The sequence below is a fragment of the Pomacea canaliculata genome, linkage group LG2, assembly GCF_003073045.1.
Source record: "Pomacea canaliculata isolate SZHN2017 linkage group LG2, ASM307304v1, whole genome shotgun sequence".
Classification (NCBI taxonomy): Eukaryota; Metazoa; Mollusca; class Gastropoda; order Architaenioglossa; family Ampullariidae; genus Pomacea; species Pomacea canaliculata.
Window position 1 is genome coordinate 11786696 of NC_037591.1, and position 18599 is coordinate 11805294.

Here is an 18599-nt window from a genome sequence, read left to right on the forward strand (position 1 = left end):
CAGGAAACTTGCTGTCAACATTTCAAACAGAAACACAAAATCCTCCATTTCAAGTCCCCAAACTACAAAAGAAAAGCAGTAAGACTACAAAATCTAGCAGCTACTGCTATTTTCAGCATTGTACTGACCAACGACTCAAAATATAGTTGAAAATGTTGCCATCAGGGTCCAGAATGGATCGGATATTCAGACGCACACTTGAGCAGCCCATGAGGAGTGAGGTGGCTCTAACTTTAAGCTGCTGTATGCTGTCCCCACTAAAATACTGTACACCACTGCCATGTCCTGAGTAGCTGAAAACAATGAGGCAACAAGCTATTTAAGAAATAGTGTTTGAAATAACTGCCCTTATTTTGCAGAAATGTATTGAAGCATGAAGAGAATCCTTAAAATTAAAAAAAAAAAAAATAAATAAATCAAGTTTCTCATTTACATGCACATAAAGTTGCAGTGGATACACTCTTGGCGCAAATCCAAGGGGTGTTTTTGACCTCTGCTTAAAAGGTGCTTGGGTGTTCTAAGAAACAACCTTGGTTTACAAAGGAGGTTCTCAACCTTTGCAACTGCTGACTGACCCTGAGGTGGCCAAGGCCTTCAGGAAGGTCAACTGTGAGATTCACAAAGGAACGAAGGAAGCCAGGCAACCTTTGATCAAGGGCAGATGCAGTGAGATCGATGAGGGAATCATCTGAGTGGCAACCATAAGGACTTCCACCTACTCAAGACCTCACCAATGAAGGCCTGCAAAAATTGTCCACAAACCAATTTACAAATTGACAACAAACCAGATTATGGGCTGGCAGGAGCTCTGTTGAACAAACCTTCAGCAACTGAGTCACCACGGAAAAGCACCAGTAGCATGGCAATCTCTACGGTAATTTTATCGACTTTATGAAGGACGTCAATTGAGTATGGAATGAGGGGCTATAAAATGTGCTACAGACATTCAATGTGGAAGAAGGCCTTGTACACACCATCTAGGTGGTAAGCTCTTTCCCACGATGATTGGTGTGTGCCAGGACTGCCCTTTGTTCCTAGTGCTGGAGAAAATCATGTGGGACATGGTCATCAGGGTAAGGCTGGTCAATAATCTCCCCTTTGCTGACAACATCGATCTAATGGTAGGCAGCAATAGCGAGTTGAAGACTCTCATTGACAAATTCGTCGCCAGTGCAAGACCATACAAGATGGAGACCATCACAGACAAAAGCGAAGTCATGGCTAACACCACTGGATCAAGCAAGGCAGAGATCTGAATGAACAAAGTACAGCTGGAGGAGATTTGTGTGACCATTATTAAAGACAGTAGCTGCATAGAGAAGGTATGTCTTCAGATCACAGCTGCTATGGCCAGGCTCAACAAAAGTTGGGATAGCAGAAATGTCAGCTTCCTAAATTCAGCCTTTACAAGTCTCTTGCTGTGTTGTATGGCTGTGAGATGGGGACCCTGCTTACGGAATCAAAGTGGCAGGTCCAAGTGTCAAGTGTTTGAAATGAAGTGCTCTAGAAGACTCCTTCGGATCTCCTACAGGGAGCAAAAGATGAATGACTTCATCCGCAGCTTAGTCACTTGCTTGACAGGTCCCCAGGAGCCTTTGCTTCCTATTGTCAAGAGACAAAAGCTGGTGTGGTTCAGTCATGCCATACAAAAGGATACCTTGCCGAAGAGTCCTCTAGGGTTATGTTGAAGACAGCCAAGCTGAGGCAATCAGAAAAAAGGTTAGGTGACCAACGTGAAAGAGTGAACTGGCTGACACCAGGGTACCTTCTCTTGTGGGTGCATGACTGGCCCCAATGGCATGCTAATGTGTTAAGGAATGTGAAGAAGAAAATTGCAGTGGTCCCTTGATTAGGACTAATAAATGCACCTGGACAAAGTGAAACACAATGTTAATTTATTTTCTTAATATGCATATCTAGACTGCACAAACCTGCAGTGTCTTTCCACTTTCTGGCATACAATCACAGTTTTAATGCAAAATTATTGCACTTATGAAGATGACTAAAAGATTAGTTCTACTTAAATATGTGTCTATAATCAATCATTTTACAAAAGATTTCTTGCTTGTACTCACATGAACACATCATTGCTGGTCAAGGCAGAAGAGTACTCCTCAACTGATGGCTTTCTGCCTACGATGCCATTCCAGTTTGTCTGCCTGTTATTACAAAGTACCCATATAAGTTTTTCTTAAAAAAAGAGAATTTCAAATGAAAGTCATTATATTTATCATGTCAGATAGGTTAATTACTTCAAAAATATGTGCAATGTTCCTAGCTAGGGTTACTAAAGCAAACCTACGCTAATATTCATGGAGCACAATTAAGGAACCTACCCAGACAGTAATTCTGTTACCTGCAGATAACTAAAACCCCATATTCATGGCCTCCAGTTAAGCCTACCCAGAACCGTTTTTTCCCAGCTGGTATCCAAAACCACTAAATCAACTGGACAAATATAATGGTACACAGAAATATCTGATAACTATAGTTTTTAAAGAATGTAAAGAATCTGATAGAAACACACTCCATGGAAAAAACCCTCAAGAATTAAATCCAAACAAATGACAGTGCCCTTCCTTTTCTCCATTGGTTATTTGCTTTCCAAGAAAATAAATTAATATTTTTGTCATCTAACATTTGCTTGTGGAACACCATTTGGTCAGAAGGTATATGCTTGACTTCCCAAAGCCTCTTGCTTGGTTTTATTGATTTTATATATATTTTCTTTATTGTTTTACTTTGCACCCACCAGTGACAGGAATAAAATGCAAGAGCTCACCTTTTGTTCTTGGAATTACTACTATGCTGGTCAGGCAATTTCAGCTACTCACTAGCTAATAACTAAATTAATTTTCTTAGCCCACTAGTTCCCTACCCAGTTAGGGCAATTTTAACCATGGGTAAGTTCTGCTGGCCATGAATACAAGTCCTGATGTTATTTCTTGGTCAGCTTTTGATGGTGAAACTCTAGCTTCCCACGTAATAAACACAGGCAGTACTTTTCTTCATGCTGTGCTTACTGACAGGCTGAAAAAATATGCACTTGTCTACCTTGTTCATCAGTTCTGCCATTTGACATCATTAGTTGTTGACTAAATGTGGAAGTATTGGTGATGTACTCACTGTCTGAACAAGTTCTCAAAACCTGCCTGGTATTAGGCAGATTGTTGTCGGGATCAATGACATAAAACACCTTGTCAGGCTGCACATGGTGATGCTGCTTGTGACCAAAATGCTTCAGCAACACATGCAGAGACGCAAGGGAAGGCATTCTGCACACTTGCTGACAGCTCACGACTGGCAGGTTTTCCCACGGAAGACAGTGGAGATACTGCAAGAAATCCCCACCCCAAAAAATAAAATATTGATATTTTTTCTCTATTACAAAGTACAAAATGTATAATCCCCTGACAGAAAAAGTGTTAACAGATGGTTAATATCATAAAAACGGGCGTAGAAAAGGGGAGACAACGTAATAACACAAAACCCATCTTCCAATAAGAGTAAAGAAACAACAAAATACCAACATGGAACAGGTGGCAGGAAAAAGGAAGATGACACTTACTCCATCCAGGATGAAAATGATGGGTGAGGTGTGCTGTGGTGCCACACTGGGTCGGGCTTGTATGACCACATCAATCAGCTCCTTCACTTTAGGATCGCTGCAGTCCATGCGCAGCATGTGACTCAAAATAGTTGGGAGATGCTGGTCATCTTCCGGGTGCATAGACACCTCTAGCAGCAGCTGCCAAATCAAACACACCTTTACCTCAGCAATCCACTGAATACTTTTAGGAGACAAATTGATCAACAACAGTTTATTAAATTAATAGAGCAACAACTGTTTAGTTGTCAAATACTTGAACTTGCTACCATTTGAGTAAGAATGGAAAACTTGGAAATCATCTAAGAGGATAGTAGCCATCAGAATTATTTTTCCAGAAGGGATAAGTTCTTGTCAATCTTCTAGTCATGTAGATAAACTTCTTCTAAAAAAAAAATGATAATCAATGGTTATACAAAACTTCCATGAAATTTGAATGTAAACAGACAATTTCTTGACCTAATTTATGTTTAAACAGCATTAAGATAACACATTGGTAGAAGATAAATAATGCCATTTAGTTAATAATACAAATACCTTTTTTCTAAAGCGAATTTTATAAATGAATTCCTTCATAGAATTACTATTTATACAAAAAACTGAAATGACAACAAGAAAAACAAAAATGACCAGTACCTCTATATCTATCTGATGATCGCTGCCGAGCATCTTCCTTATATGTTCTTCTATGTAAGTCTTTTGCCGTAGTTTCGTTTTTTGGAATTGTGAATCAGAACACTGTGCACGCAGCAAGCAGCGCCATGGCCCCAACCACTCTTTCTCGATAACTTCAACAACATCCTGCCATTCAAAACAACTAAAGATGTAAACATGTGACACAGGATGAAGCCAAGCAACTGTGGGAAGGGAAGCTTTTTTTAAAAAAATATTATTCAGAATTACAGCATGCAGCCAAAAAAAAACAACAACAAACAAACAAAACAAAAAAAACAACCCCTAACATTAATGATAATAGGACTACAAACCAATTACACTTTTGGATAGGAAATGGTATTTTTTTATGGCTAGAGAAAATTGATTCTGTATGGTTCTGGTTGTTGTAGCAAGCCAACAATGATATATTTAAGCATTTTTGCTGCAACTGACCATTCTAAAACTGTATCCTTATGCCTTTAACATGAAGACCGTTAGATGGCACTTTCTTCACATTTCATTCATTACGGCTGATGTTATAGTCACTAGCACTCACTTGAAGCCTGAGATCAAGTTCCACACGACCTGACCACCACTCCATCTTGTCACAGTCTTTCTTGTGGTGCTTTTCATTGAGCTGCTGCATGATGTCCTGAAATTCTTTCATCACACTCTCTCCCTGTAGACAGAGCCAACATGAATATAATGCATAACTTACAAGATGTCTGTGGATGGGTCCAAGATGCTACGATAAAGTGTCTGCATTTCCCCACCCTGACATCACTCAATCTTTTGTTCTATGTTAATGTTTTAATTTTTTTTAAAAATACTGAGAAGTATCCACTCCTGTGAAGAGTGATAGACTAGAGTTGTCTTTTTTAGCCTCCCCTCAAATTCCTAAATTTTGATAAAATGTGCACGTTTTGAACAAGTATAGTTTGGTAACACTCTCCTAAGAGCAAGCTCACCATTGCTCCAGAGAAACTATTCAGAGCCACCGTGAAAGGTGCATGACTCCTGGAAAGTCGAGTCAGCAGCAAAGTGTCATGGTATGCTGGAGCAGGTGTCTCAACCACTGAAAACTGGCAGACTGTCCAGCCTGGAAATAAGTACAATAGATAACTCATTTACTATTTAAGACTATAAATTTGCAAAACCTGGGAGGTACAACCATGCTAAAAGTTTATTAAACAATGGTGGAAATTACTATTTTCAGAAAATGTTTCCTTTTAATCATTTATTCATACATACTCAAATGTATTTATATACCACACATTCAGGAATAAAAATTTCCCATAAAGTGCAACAGAAAGCTAATGTAAGTATACCTTCTGGTATTTCTGCTAAGATTTCAGTGACTGTATTCAGGGTCCAGGGAAAGGCGATGTCATCACGAGCAGACTGAAGCACTGTTACTTCCTTGTCATCAAGTGGAATGTCAGGACCTTTCTCCTTTTGCCAAAGCCTGCATAAATGTCAGGTTACTGCCTTATTCCAATATATTTTTCCTGTTATTGTGTCAGCAACATCATTGCTTTAGTGCTCCAACACACCTTCTATCAGTAGCAGCAAGGTAGACTTCTTTAAACTCTTCTCTTATTAAGCTAAGTGTAATCTCAATTTTAAAATCTTAAAAAAAAAAAAATTATGAGGCAGCTTTTCAACTGTTTCAGTAAGTGGGGATAAAAAAGACTTAAAAATTTCTAATGTTCCTGGGTGTTATAAAAAAAAATAATTTATCGTGGCTTGCAAATAACTATAGCCTGAAGACTATTCTCAAGGAATAGTGAGATACAAGCAGAAGACAGCCAATCACTGAAAGCCTAAAAGAAGCAAGAATAAACGTCACGACTAACACTGGCGATTGTTGTATTCTCTATCTCAAAAATGAAAAAAAAAAGGCCTACCATTACCAAGTAGTTTTACTGCTACTAAACCAACCACTGTCAATGTAGTCATGGGTGCTTCACGTGATAAGTATGATGAATCAAACGCTATGATGAAACTCACCGAAGCTGTCGATGAAAGTTGGTCAAAAATAGATGACGAAGGGTTACAGATGAGCTTTCTAAAAGCAGGGTAGTTGCTGCAGGTGATGGAAAGTGGTCCAGCATTCTTGAAGCCAGAAGCTTGCATATGGACTGGTAGAGCTTTACTGGTGGGAAATGCTGAAGCAGTGCTTGTGCCTTCTGCAGGTGTGTCAAGATTTCTTTACTTTTGTCTTTCCAGAATGCAAAATTGAGACAATTAATACTTCTTTCCTCCTTTCTGTAAGTTTGTAACCTTAAATTTAGTCTGTGTGACTTAAATATTGAAACACTTAATAATAATAGCAATAATAAAGCACCTTTACATAGCACTATTTTCATTAAGGATCAACATACTTTACAATCTCACCCCCAATCACAACAAACCTAAAGCAACACACAAAGAAATTTTTTACACATACAGTCCTCTCGTATAATAAGCGACAAATGATTTAACACACATCCACAATCCCACAATGACACACATGCCTGACATCACAAGGTTTTATGTGATTACAAAGTACCACATATCTGCCACAGAAACTCAGCAACATGTGATAAACAATCTTCACATTAGTTCATAGCTTACCTTCTTGAATCTCAACTTGCAGACTGGTTGTGAAATATTCCTCTTTGTTCCCCTTGTCACACTGGTACCTAGTAGACAGCCTACCATGCTGGCGAGTTCTTCGAGATGCAGCACAACTGTTGTTCTCATTTTCGCTGACGGCTCTCGGCAGTTCCATGGACATGTCTAATGGAGTTGGGGACTGACACTTGTTATTTTTCTGGCTGCTCTTTGGCTTGGTTACTCTACTGACTCTGTTTCTCAGTCTTCCCTTTTCTTTTGTTTGCATGGGAGGGGAACTTGACACCGTGGATTCTGCTGGGAAAGATTTGCTAATTCCATTCTTTGTAGAGCCTTTGGCTGTACGGTGCAGAACTTTTCTTTTGTTCTTTTCTGGCTTATCAAAGCATTCATCGTCCTCTGTGAAGTCAAACACATCAGCATTGTCCCAGTCACCCGTGCTAAAATGATTTGTTTGCTTTCTGTTCAATAAATTACCACAGTCTGTTGCACCATTCTTGCTGTCACATCTCGACACATTTGTCTTACAATCAAATAAATTAGAACACTCTGTCACATTTTTCTTAGGTTTCACAGCCTTCCTACCACCAGTTCTAGGTGTGCGTACACAAGTATTCTTCTTCTTTACTTCTTTGCTCTCATTATCTTCCCTTTGAAAAAGTTTTTCTTTGGAGATTGTTTCATGATTTTCTGAAACGGATTCGATTGTCTGATTTGTCCTACCATCAGATGAAATCAGGACATTTTCATGCTTTGATGAGCTTCCTTGAGGGATGGGAATTTTGGTAAGTCGCAATCTGTTTCTCAAATTAGTAGTGGTTTGTTTAGGAGTAACTGATGACAAGTTAGTGGTACATATATCTGAAACATTCAATTGACAACTGAAAGACTGACACAGCACTTCTGTAGAGCAATTTTTATCTTTTGTGGACAAAGCGACCAAGGTCTCTGCATCCTCTCTCTGAGCAGGCATTTTTTCACAGATCTTCCTTCGTGTGCTTCTAGCTCTTGTTGAAGTATTTGTAGCGCTTTTATCTTTCTTTTTTGCAATCTCTGGAAGACTGTCACCCTGCTTTTTCTCTGCCTGACACTCTGATGCACTGGTGACAATCTCAACAGTGACTGGACTTTTTGAACATGTATCTTTTGCTTCCTGAGATTTGTTATCACATTCTTTTTCATCATCCTTAGGAACACCTGAGGTAGCTAATCTAGATAATAATGCTTTAAGTTTCATAGAAACAGCTTCTTTGAGATCTTCTTTGGACCTCCAAATACCACAATAGAAAGATGGCTCTTTAGGAACTCCACCCATGAGGCAGCACACAAGAGCACAAGCCATGAGGTAGTGAAGCTTTGCCTTGCTGATGGTGATTTGCGCAAAATCTCGGCTTAAATGTTCCAGCATCTTCACATAAGGTTGGACCTCTTGCACTACTAATTCTGGAGAGTTACTGTCCCGCAGCATTTCTACTCTGGCAATGAAAACATCCAGTGAAACCTGAAGAGTCAAGACGCTGCAAGCAGTTATCTGACATGTGGGGCTTTCTGTCGTCAACATGCCACACTTTTTCAGCAACTGGTGACATACACTGCATGTATGTATCAACTTTTGTTTTTGATCCATTGATATCAACATGTCCATCAAACTCCGACTCTTTTCATCATCCACTGGCAACTGTTTGGATATACTATGAAGGAGAAGAACCTGAGATATAAGAATATGAATAAGACTTCCATCTTCCTTGCAGAAAATGCTTGAACAATGTACTCCATGATCCTTCAGATGCTTCCACTTGTGGTCAAGTACACAGTTTATAGCTTCAACAGCTTGAACAAGATCTCCTTTACTGCAGGCCACTTTTAAAGCAGGTGAGAGATTTTTATTTTGTGCTTTTGCTGTCTGCGGTTCATTGCTAAAGACCTCTTCTTCCTCCATGTTTTCATTTTCTGATTTACTATCCTCATATGAGTCATCAAGGCCAAGTCGACAAAATTCAAGGTTTTCTGATTCTTTCAGAATGTCTGCTATTGTTTCAAGACATACTTTGTTCTCTTCATGATTATTCAAACATGCCACAGAGAGTGCCAGGCTGGACAGTGACCGGACAGGCGTTTCATCCAAAATATAAACATGCCCCAACTCAATGCTGCACCGTGCAGCCCTGTTGTGGAGTAAAGCATAAAAATTAAAGAGGCTTCTGGATAAAAAGTCAAATACTTAAAATGAAGCAGCTGCTGATATGGCAAGTCATGAGTAATTGCTTCCTCTTCAAACACTTTGAAAATTTATCTTCTTAAAATACAAGCATTAGTATGTGGTATGGTTGTGTGGTTGAATAACAGAACAGTGCTTTCATTCTAATCAAAATACTGATATGTAAGATAGGTCAGAATCGTGACACAGCCTTTGAATGGAGTGGCATAAACAAAGCAAGTCACCACAAGCATTCTTTCAACATATCAAATATCTCTCATATAAAAAGCATAAAGTATGCAAATTCACAGGATGGCATTGCTAATACACAAAATCATCAGAATTCATTGTCTGACAGTGCTACTTACCATTTCACCAAACCTTGGTGTACAGACAATTTCAGTGCCTCTCGCAAATAGCACCGTGCACGACGAGTGTCTCCGATATGAATGTAAGCTCGTCCCAGAACAAACAAAGACTCAAGGCTCTCAGGCAAGACAGACCAAATGGCAGGATCTTGAAAAGATACTGAGAAACCAGATGCAAAGTAAATGCAGTGTGTGCATGCATGTGTACATGATTACATGTGAATGTGCTATAAATGCTGCTAAACTAATAGTTCCAAAATACAAGCACATGAACCCCAAAAAGTTGAGAGTAAGCAACAGACTTTAAAGATCACTTCTAAATTACCTTCTGCCTTTGCAAGAGTCTGCAAAGCGTTGCTGCCAAGGAGACGATGTAGGGCTGTGCTGTGACATCTGACAGCATCCATGAGATGACCAATAGCATACTCTCCTCCTTCCATCCCCACGCCCTCCCCTCTGGTTGCCACAGGCAGCAGCAAGCATTCCCCTGTGATGCGTGAAAGCATGCCTCTGAGAGAGGCGTCAGATTGGCAGTTTTTCCTAAGATGCTTGTCTTTAAGTAGGTCTGCTGTCTTTTGTGGCTGTTGACACAGGAAAAATCTGTAGTGCATCCTGTCCTAGTTTTAGTACCATATAAAAACAATTAGCAAATAAGAGGAACAGAAAAGGACACCAATTCAACAGTGATGATAGCAGTGAATCTTTAAGTTCAGAAATAGTATGTGCTGTTTCCAAGTTCTTTGTCTCCTAGAACAGTGGTTTTCAAAGTATTTCGGACAGCAGACCACTTTATTAAGCAAAAATGTGGCTACTCTGTACCGTGAATTTCAAATTTAAACTACCGTGTTTGTTTCATTACAATTCAAAACTAAATGTACTTTTAGTGACAGTAGTAAAATAATAAGTTTACAAAAAATTTACATACCTTGCAAAGTACATATACAAATTAAGACTACATGCACTGCATTACTAAGGGTAATGGACGACACAGTTCAATGATGCAATGCTCGCGCTGTGGCATAAACACTTGGTTGGTAAGCAAGAGTTTTGTGCAAATGAGCAGTTGGGCATCAATAAAATTAAAACTCGAGTGAAATCAATACTGGTCTAATTAGCGTTTCACTTAAACATCACTTTGATGACATATGATTACTGTCACCCACAGACCACCTGGCTTATGTGTGCGGCCCAAAAGTTGAGAACCACTGTCCTAGAATAAGCTCCTTTGACAAGACCACCCAGTAAAGCAAAGATTAAATACAAAGTCACAACACCCAACACTCTCCTTCCATCAAAAAGGTAGCAAAACTGAATTATCACTCTTCAGCACAACTAGAAGAGAAAGCTTGTAAGATTGTAAGTGAATGAGGCTGAAACTTACCTGGCCAGCCTTGAGGTAAAAATTTGCTAGCTGCAAGGTGTTGGCTAGCTTGTCTCTGTCTTTGGTAGACTGTTCAGAGTGTGAGTGCACAAGCAACTTACAGGGTAATTCACCCACACCCTGGGCTGCAAGTACTTGAATAATTGCTGTGCACACTTTCACTTTGTAACTGTCATCAGAGATCAGGTCAGCAAACTTGTAGGCCATAGCTAGGAACTCCAGCTCCTGTTGATACTGTTGCATACCATAAGAAATATGTCAGTAGATCAACAGGACAGAACACTTGCTTTTATCCCATCTTTGCCCCCACCACCATCTGTGTTTGGTAATAACCACAAGTAATTATCCAGCTCAACCCCACCCCCGCCTGTGTTTGGCAATAACGACAAGTAATTATCCAGATCAACCGCACATTATTTTTCAGCTTTTTAAATAGCATGAACCCTCTACTATTGCCCTTCATCTTTGTCTCCTAAAGCAGTTTCCGGAAGTTTCATTTGCTTCCTTTAGCTCTTTCACTAAGGTACTTAGAGACCTCTGGATCTCACAAGACCTGATTAGTTTTTGGTAGAGTATGAACAAAGAGCAGTGAGGGCATAATGGTAACCCCCACTCACCTAACTTGCACATCACACTTTCAAGATCAAACATGATTTACATCTATGTAACGCCCTTCCTCAATATAAAAATACCTTCTTGTTGGCATTAATTGGGACCAATCTTGGTCACATTTTGTTTTAGGCCCCCCCCCCCCCTCCTACCTGATGTTTTTCTCCACAGCTTTCAAATTCTTCTGCATGCAACATAGGAAAGACTGAAGAATCTTCCAATTAGTCTCATGGTTTCTACTGGATGTCCCTCTTTGTGCTATTGTGCAATTTATGCTAATGGTAACTTGGTGAAATCAGTTATTTAAGTTCAATAATTTTCTTTGGTCTTTTAAAAATATGAGAAAAGGGGAAGGGAGGGCCACGAATGGTTATGCCGGCCAGCAATTAAAGGCTACATCATGGCAAAGCAGTCAGCCCTATAAAGAGATGCCACATGGGGGAAAAAAAAAAAGGAAGATACGTGCAAAAACACTTCATGATGATAAAGGTTGAAGCAAAATTTATGGCGTACCTGGCAATGACACTTGAGAAGGTCAGCACACAAAAGGACATCATTCAGAAGCCATCGCGTTGTCATTCTGTCCTTCACCTTTCTTCCTTCCAAAGTAATCATCCCTCTCTCCCAGTGATCCTTGATGCATGACATCAACTTCATGGTTTTCTCAAGATCAGACAAACAACATGGGTGATGAATGGACCCGCTCTTGAGTGCAGTATTTTTCAGGGTTGCCTCTTTCTGTCTTGTTGACGCACATTTTACCTACATTTGCTTCTTCTGGTGATTTGATCTTTTCTGGAAGTGCACAAAACGTGATCCTTTACACTTTCATTTTGCCGAATCAGCAGATCTAACAAGACTGATCTGATAAGTAGCATGTTCAATCGAAGAGGAATGCTAGTCTTGAAGAGCTCTTGACTTGGACAATATTACTGTGAATTATTAATTTTATCTTGAAATACAAGTAAACATTACTAAGTGCCTCCAGCCTCATAATAAAACAACAGGGAATAATTTCACCATAAGCATAGCATTCAATTAATCTGGATAAACAAAATCCATAATCACTAACTTTAAGTAGAAAACATTGAAAACAGAACCATTTGAGACAAAGACAATCAGCACAGTTTAGTTTCTGACTTTTGATTTCTAGTTCAGAAAATAATTAGGAAATTCATTACTTTTATGTATGTATTAAATATACAGATCCCTAAAGTAGTACAAGTGATCATTATTCAGTTTTAGATTAATGTTCAGCTTACTGTGAAAGTGCTATTCTCCAGCATTTGTGATATGGTGCCACAAAGACTACTTGACCTTTCAGCACGGTGACAACTTGTAAAGCTGGCCAGCTCTGCTATTTTTTGTCTGCCCAGGTTATCAGCCTGTCATGTATACAGCAAAGGACACATGTATGAAAATTTAGAAGCGTGGCTGCATCTAATAGGATGAGTTCCATTATTCTTTACCGATTCTTCTGCTTTTAGTGTACACTAGGATAGGATACATGTTGTCTAAGAATCTTCTTTAGAAAAAAAACAACAAACAAAAAATAAATTAAGCCACAAGATGCTGCAGAGTTGCTTCCCATGATGATGGTTTTTTTTTTTTTTTTTAAGCACAGTGACCTGTGCAATCTGCAGAAATGCTGCTGATCAGTCTATGATCTTCCCTAGACAAGAGGAATTATGACACATGGCCACACTGCTTTTATTTCTATGTCCTACTTCTTTCATCTTTCTGTACTTTTAAAATAGTACTTGGAATGCCTGTTGGGGGAAGCCATCTTTTAAATCATCTGTTTTAATCAACAAATACACTGAAGATGTTCTATTCATGAGAAAGTGCACTTTTTGAAACTTTCTTTCACTCAGAGAAAAATAAAATTCACAAAAATGTACATAAACTGCATGCCTTGTAACATACCAAGCAACTTTTTTGTTCTTGCAAAACCCTAGCTGTTTGATGATAGCAAGCAGAATGGATGATTTTTCAGAAGGGTCTTTGCTGATGTCCTCCATTGCCCTCAAGACAGCCATTTCAGCTTGATAAATGCGAGGACTGTATAAGAAAATCATTTTAAAATTTGCTCCACAGCATTCTGCAAGCAATATAAAGTCTGACTAAAACTTTAGATGTGCCCCAAACAAAACTGCACTTGCTTAATTACAATCTCACAATCATATACAGTTCAATGATAGTTTCACACATAATTACTTTCCATGAAAGGTTGGCTTTAGTAAAGTATTTCTAAATCTTAAAATAATAAAGAATCAGAATTGTCTTTCTTCTTTGTCAGTCAATAACAAAAGGCTCACTATTCACTTCCCTAGGCGAAAATAATAAAAATACATAAAAATCAAACACATCCTGACTTCTAACTCAGAGGGCATTTTTAAAAATATTTCTGAAACAGCATCTTTTGTGAAATTTTGTTTGTATAGGCAACACTTAAAACTATATTTCCAAGATTTGTAGTAAATATATTATTTCACAATGAAACCATAATTAGGAAGCACTGCTCTTCTGTTTTTCTCTCCTGATTTCAGAAAAATAAATTAGGTTGTAATTTTTATGGTTACGCTACAGCAGTGAAAATCATGAATGCACCTACCCAACACTTCCATGTCTCTAAAAGAATACCAAACTTACGAAAAATTATATTGTGCTCACTTCATGGACTCCAGACAGTGAAGTTCTTCTCTCAACACAGCAAAGAGGTGTTCATGTGAGAACGAATAATCTTTGCACTCCCTCAGACTTGCACCTAAACAGCTGAACAACAAGAATTGTCAACATGAGTAATTCTTTCAGCATTTCAAAGTCCATCAACAAAGTGATTTTTTCCAACAATTAAATTTTATTGTAACTTTCAACCGGAATTGAAGAGAAAAATTTTTCATCTACTTGTTTTGACTTAGCATTCATAAGACACTTGAAGCAGGATATGAATTAGTCAAGCCAGATCCCAGACAGTGATGCTGAGTATCTGTTTTAAAAAACTTGTCAATTTGGACAGTTCTTAAAGCTGCATGCCAGACAGAATCAATTGATGATGCAGCAATCTCTCAAAAATACTGTTTAAAACTAGCAAGTTATGAAAGCATAGCTGCTTGTATAAAAGCAGATGATGACAGCAATTTTGCTGTGTAGTGTAATGAAAAAGAAAACACATTCAAAATGCAGACATTACAGCATTATCCAACAGTGAAATTATGCTCACTTTTCATAAATTTCTTTCTGATCTTCTTTCCAGCCTAGACGGGTGATCTTCACCCAAGTTTTGATCAGAGAAATAATGGCAGGGTTCTCTTGGATGTCACACCCCTCATTCAGAACAAAAGCCTGGACAACAGTTGCTCTGGCTTGAACATAGCAGCCACATCGACGATCACACTCAGCTGCACAGTCAAACACCTTCAAAAGGGACACCTGCCACAAGCAAGAAAATTAAAACATTTAACAACAAAAATGTGTCTCTTTAAGATTACAGAAATCAGATGAGCAAAATGTGCAATAAAAAAGAGAATTCGAGGAATAATATTGATTTTGAAAATGAAAAAAAGTGTCTGATAACTTCAACTAGCCAATGCTTACATGTAGAGAATTTAATTGAAAACCCTTACTATATACTGTAGAAAATGTTATCAGTAACCAAAGCTTTAATTACATCCAAGGAAAAAGTTGGTTTGTTGATATTACTGCTTATATTAGTCAAAATATTTTTAAAGGGGCAAAATCTCATTAATACCTCCTGCATTCTAGTTTTCATATCACCGATCCCTCTCTACACCACCTGATCAGTGAGGCACAAGCCAACTTGTAAAGTTTTGCAGATAAAGTGTCACACTGTTTATCATAGAAGTAGTGACCTAGCTTCACTGCCATGCAACCTGATGGAAAACATTAAAGAAATATAAGAATTAAATGTAAAGAACACTGGTAGAGGCAATTCTTATTAATGTGTAAAGAAAACCGGTAGAGGCAATTCTTATTAATGTGATTCTGTGAATTTAAGACTTTAGTCAGTTGATGCTTTTTTAACAAACTATTTTTGAAACTTACTGAAACAATAACAAAAAGTTTTTTATTTTTAAATGTCTTAGTGTGTGTGTGTGTTTTTTTTTTTTTTTTGTACAGTTAGACACATGGTTTAACCAGCTTAATTATGCTCTGCTGACCAAAATCTGTTCCAGTACCCACCAAAGTAGTAGCATTCCCCTGTCTTCAGCTCCGGACATGACACAGAGTCGATAACAGTCATGTAGCAGTTTACGCTTTCATCCATTTGGTTCAGCACATGTTGGTGAAACTCTTTAGCAAAACCTGTAGGTAAAACAAAATGCCTCATCATCTTAGACCTATCATTAATTATTTTTCAAAATAAACAAAATCAAAAAGGTAGACTCCCATAGCCTAGCAACCATAAGAATTTGGATGGTTCACTGCATCAAGTGCATGAAGGATGTTTATTCCATTTCTGCAAAAAACAGCTGTGAATTAAGCAAGGGAGTTTTCCAGCTACAGTCCTTAGCAGTGACTTGCTACACAGTAAAGTTCACTAACAACCAGGCTACAAAACCTCTCTATTTTATGATAATCCCATAAATTTGCACGAAGTTTAAAGAGAACCATATAAACATAGTATAAATTTTAGGCAATTGATAGTCCTATGTAAAACTAAACTAGAATTTATTTTGAAAGATTTTTTCCACTCAACTAAGGTGAATTGTGAATTGAGAAACAATATACTTGGTAAAGAAGGGAGTGAAAAAAAAATAGTGAATTTAAACTAATTATAACAATATCTAGCTTTTTTTTTAAATGTCTACCAGCGTCACCAATCACTATCATTATCAAGACAGCTATTTTTATGAAATCAAAGGGAAAAAAAAAAACAACAACTGTACCTGAATCTTCATGCACAGCCCAATACATAAGAATGAACCATGCCACGATGAGCTTCCAAGAGACTTTTCTGGCACAGTAGTAATTCTTCGTTGGCTTGTGCATCATTTCTCAAACAATTAAGTCTTTTTCTGATCAATATCTGCATCAAGCAACATCTGAATCTTGCGAACAATGGACATTAAAACTTGATATTGCAGCATTGTAAGAATCACCTTCTGCTTGAGAGTAAATGTTTTTCAACTGCCGTACTAGAAGACGAAAATCTCCAAGGAAAGCTGCCGAATATCACATGACAATGGGTTATTAAACACCTCTTCTGCCCATTGTTGGACTTCTGTAAAGTAGTGAGTAATTTCCTCATCAAGTTGTTTCTGCGGCACATTGCACATACCCTTGCAATGCATGACAGTCTCTCCAAAAATCTCAAAGTTTCATCATCCAAAACACTGATGCACATGCTCACTGCATCTTTCAGTGAACTTATAAAATTTGGTATCTCATTAAGTTAGACCGTTGAAAAAAGAAGTCTAAATTGACTCAAAACAAAGTGCAAAAGTGTCTTTCTCTGAACTGTTCCCACACTCAAAGACTCTCTCAAGAATTTTTCTGAAAGAGAGATGGCATGACATGACATCAAGCTCTAAGCACGAATTTGCACCAAAGCTGACCTCCACAATCTTGACCTGTCTACTTTTGTTCTCTTGGTCATTTTGTCTTGGAATTTCTAGGTTCTTCAGACAGGCCTTCATGTCGTCATGGAAAGTTCCTGGAACTTTTTGTTTGCCAGTCTGCCACCATCCTTTGACCTGCTTCCAAAACACTAAGAACCATGCCAGCTTTTTGGAAAACAGTTTCCAAGTCGTCCAATTTCATAATGAGGAAATGTTAAAGCTAGAAAACGGAGCTGGCAAAGCTGCAGTGACTTGTGATCTCCAGTGACTCAAAGCGAAGAGCATCATTCCACAATAAACTGTATGAGTTTGAAATAATTGTTCCAGCAACACCCTCTGTCCTGCTGTCTGTGCGCTCCATGACATCCAGCATTGAGATTCCCCAGGTGTAAATGAGCGCGGAAGGATATCTGAGCAGGGGGGAAAAAACCTATTAGAAACCTTAGGTTGAATATTAACAATAACTAGCAGCCCAAAATAATGGAAAGCATGAACAAAATAATCTGCTCAAATATATTCATTACAGCTGCTCATCATCTCACAAGCATACGCAGACACACAAACCCAGCCAGCATTAAGTGTTAAGGACTGCTTCATGAAAAATTATCATCAAAGTGGAAACTTACCTCTGGTTTAGTTTGCTTAAAATATGATACATAGCCTTGGGGACTGTCAAGGCATCCAGTTTCGTTGTTAAATGGTCTTTGAGAAACAGTAGACCTGACAGCATATAATTACTGAGGCTAGAAGAGCAGATGTACTTTGCCAACACATTCTGACAGTGCTGATACACTTTCCACAAGAAATTTTATGACAAATATACACAAGCTGTTGGCATCATCTGCACTGAGGTTGTTATCGGTGTTGAAGACAGGCAACAGGAGACTCTGTAAAATAAAGATGTTTTTAAGAGACCTGATATATTCATCACCATATGAAAAACTTGTATCCTATGGCAATATTACCTATAACAGTATTACTGTCGCTCACAAAGCAAAACAAAGACAATAAAAAATCCACGACAAATGTAGCTATTGCCAGGCCAAAATGCAAGAAACCCTTTCCAGCCTATTTTTTTTAACCTATCGTATCTTAAATAGGATAATAGTTTGAAAAGTAACTATGCTGTCATTGCCATCGAACGGTTCAATTCAGTTAACTTTATTATGTCAAATTTGTCTTTGTTCGGTTTTGGGAAATGGGGAAGGACAGAAAAAAGAAAAATGGTCACTGCAATATAATAAGCATTCATATTTACGTAGACACATACAATGTTAATTTTTGACTTATCCACACCTCTAAGCTCTCCAAAAATAGCATTATAATTTCTTGCGCGCAAGTTTTCAAGAGGGTGCCAAGGAAGCCTTTCTTTGGAGCCGACTTTGCCATGCTCGGTTTTTCACGTTCGAAACTATACACTCGTCAGCAAGATTGAATGTGCCGCCGAAATGCGTAAATGCGGCGAAACGGATGTTTACAAATAAAATGCTTTTAAAAATATTTCCACATAGCAAAACTTTATTATAATTTCAACAACTCCAAACTATGCTTAAAGTTTAGAAAAGCTTTTTCAATTTGCTTATTG

At 38.2% G+C, this 18599-nt stretch overlaps 1 protein-coding gene across 1 annotated transcript; it reads right to left on the reverse strand.

Moving 5' to 3' along the window:
* Positions 1–160: 160 nt before the first annotated feature.
* On the reverse strand, positions 161–18460 carry LOC112556453. The gene is made up of 23 exons (XM_025225480.1): positions 18311–18460; positions 17641–17901; positions 16343–17424; positions 15636–15758; positions 15184–15325; positions 14656–14864; positions 14106–14207; positions 13359–13493; positions 12695–12817; positions 11946–12227; positions 10824–11057; positions 9768–10023; positions 9443–9602; positions 6878–9042; positions 6272–6482; positions 5590–5726; positions 5230–5360; positions 4818–4940; positions 4244–4408; positions 3569–3748; positions 3127–3334; positions 2076–2159; positions 161–293 (listed from the first exon to the last, which is right to left on the reverse strand). Exons 10-22 carry the CDS (start codon positions 12087–12089, stop codon positions 2134–2136), a joined length of 4140 nt encoding a protein of 1379 aa, XP_025081265.1. The 5' UTR covers positions 12090–12227; positions 12695–12817; positions 13359–13493; positions 14106–14207; positions 14656–14864; positions 15184–15325; positions 15636–15758; positions 16343–17424; positions 17641–17901; positions 18311–18460; the 3' UTR covers positions 161–293; positions 2076–2133.
* Between the last annotated feature and the right edge of the window lie 139 nt (positions 18461–18599).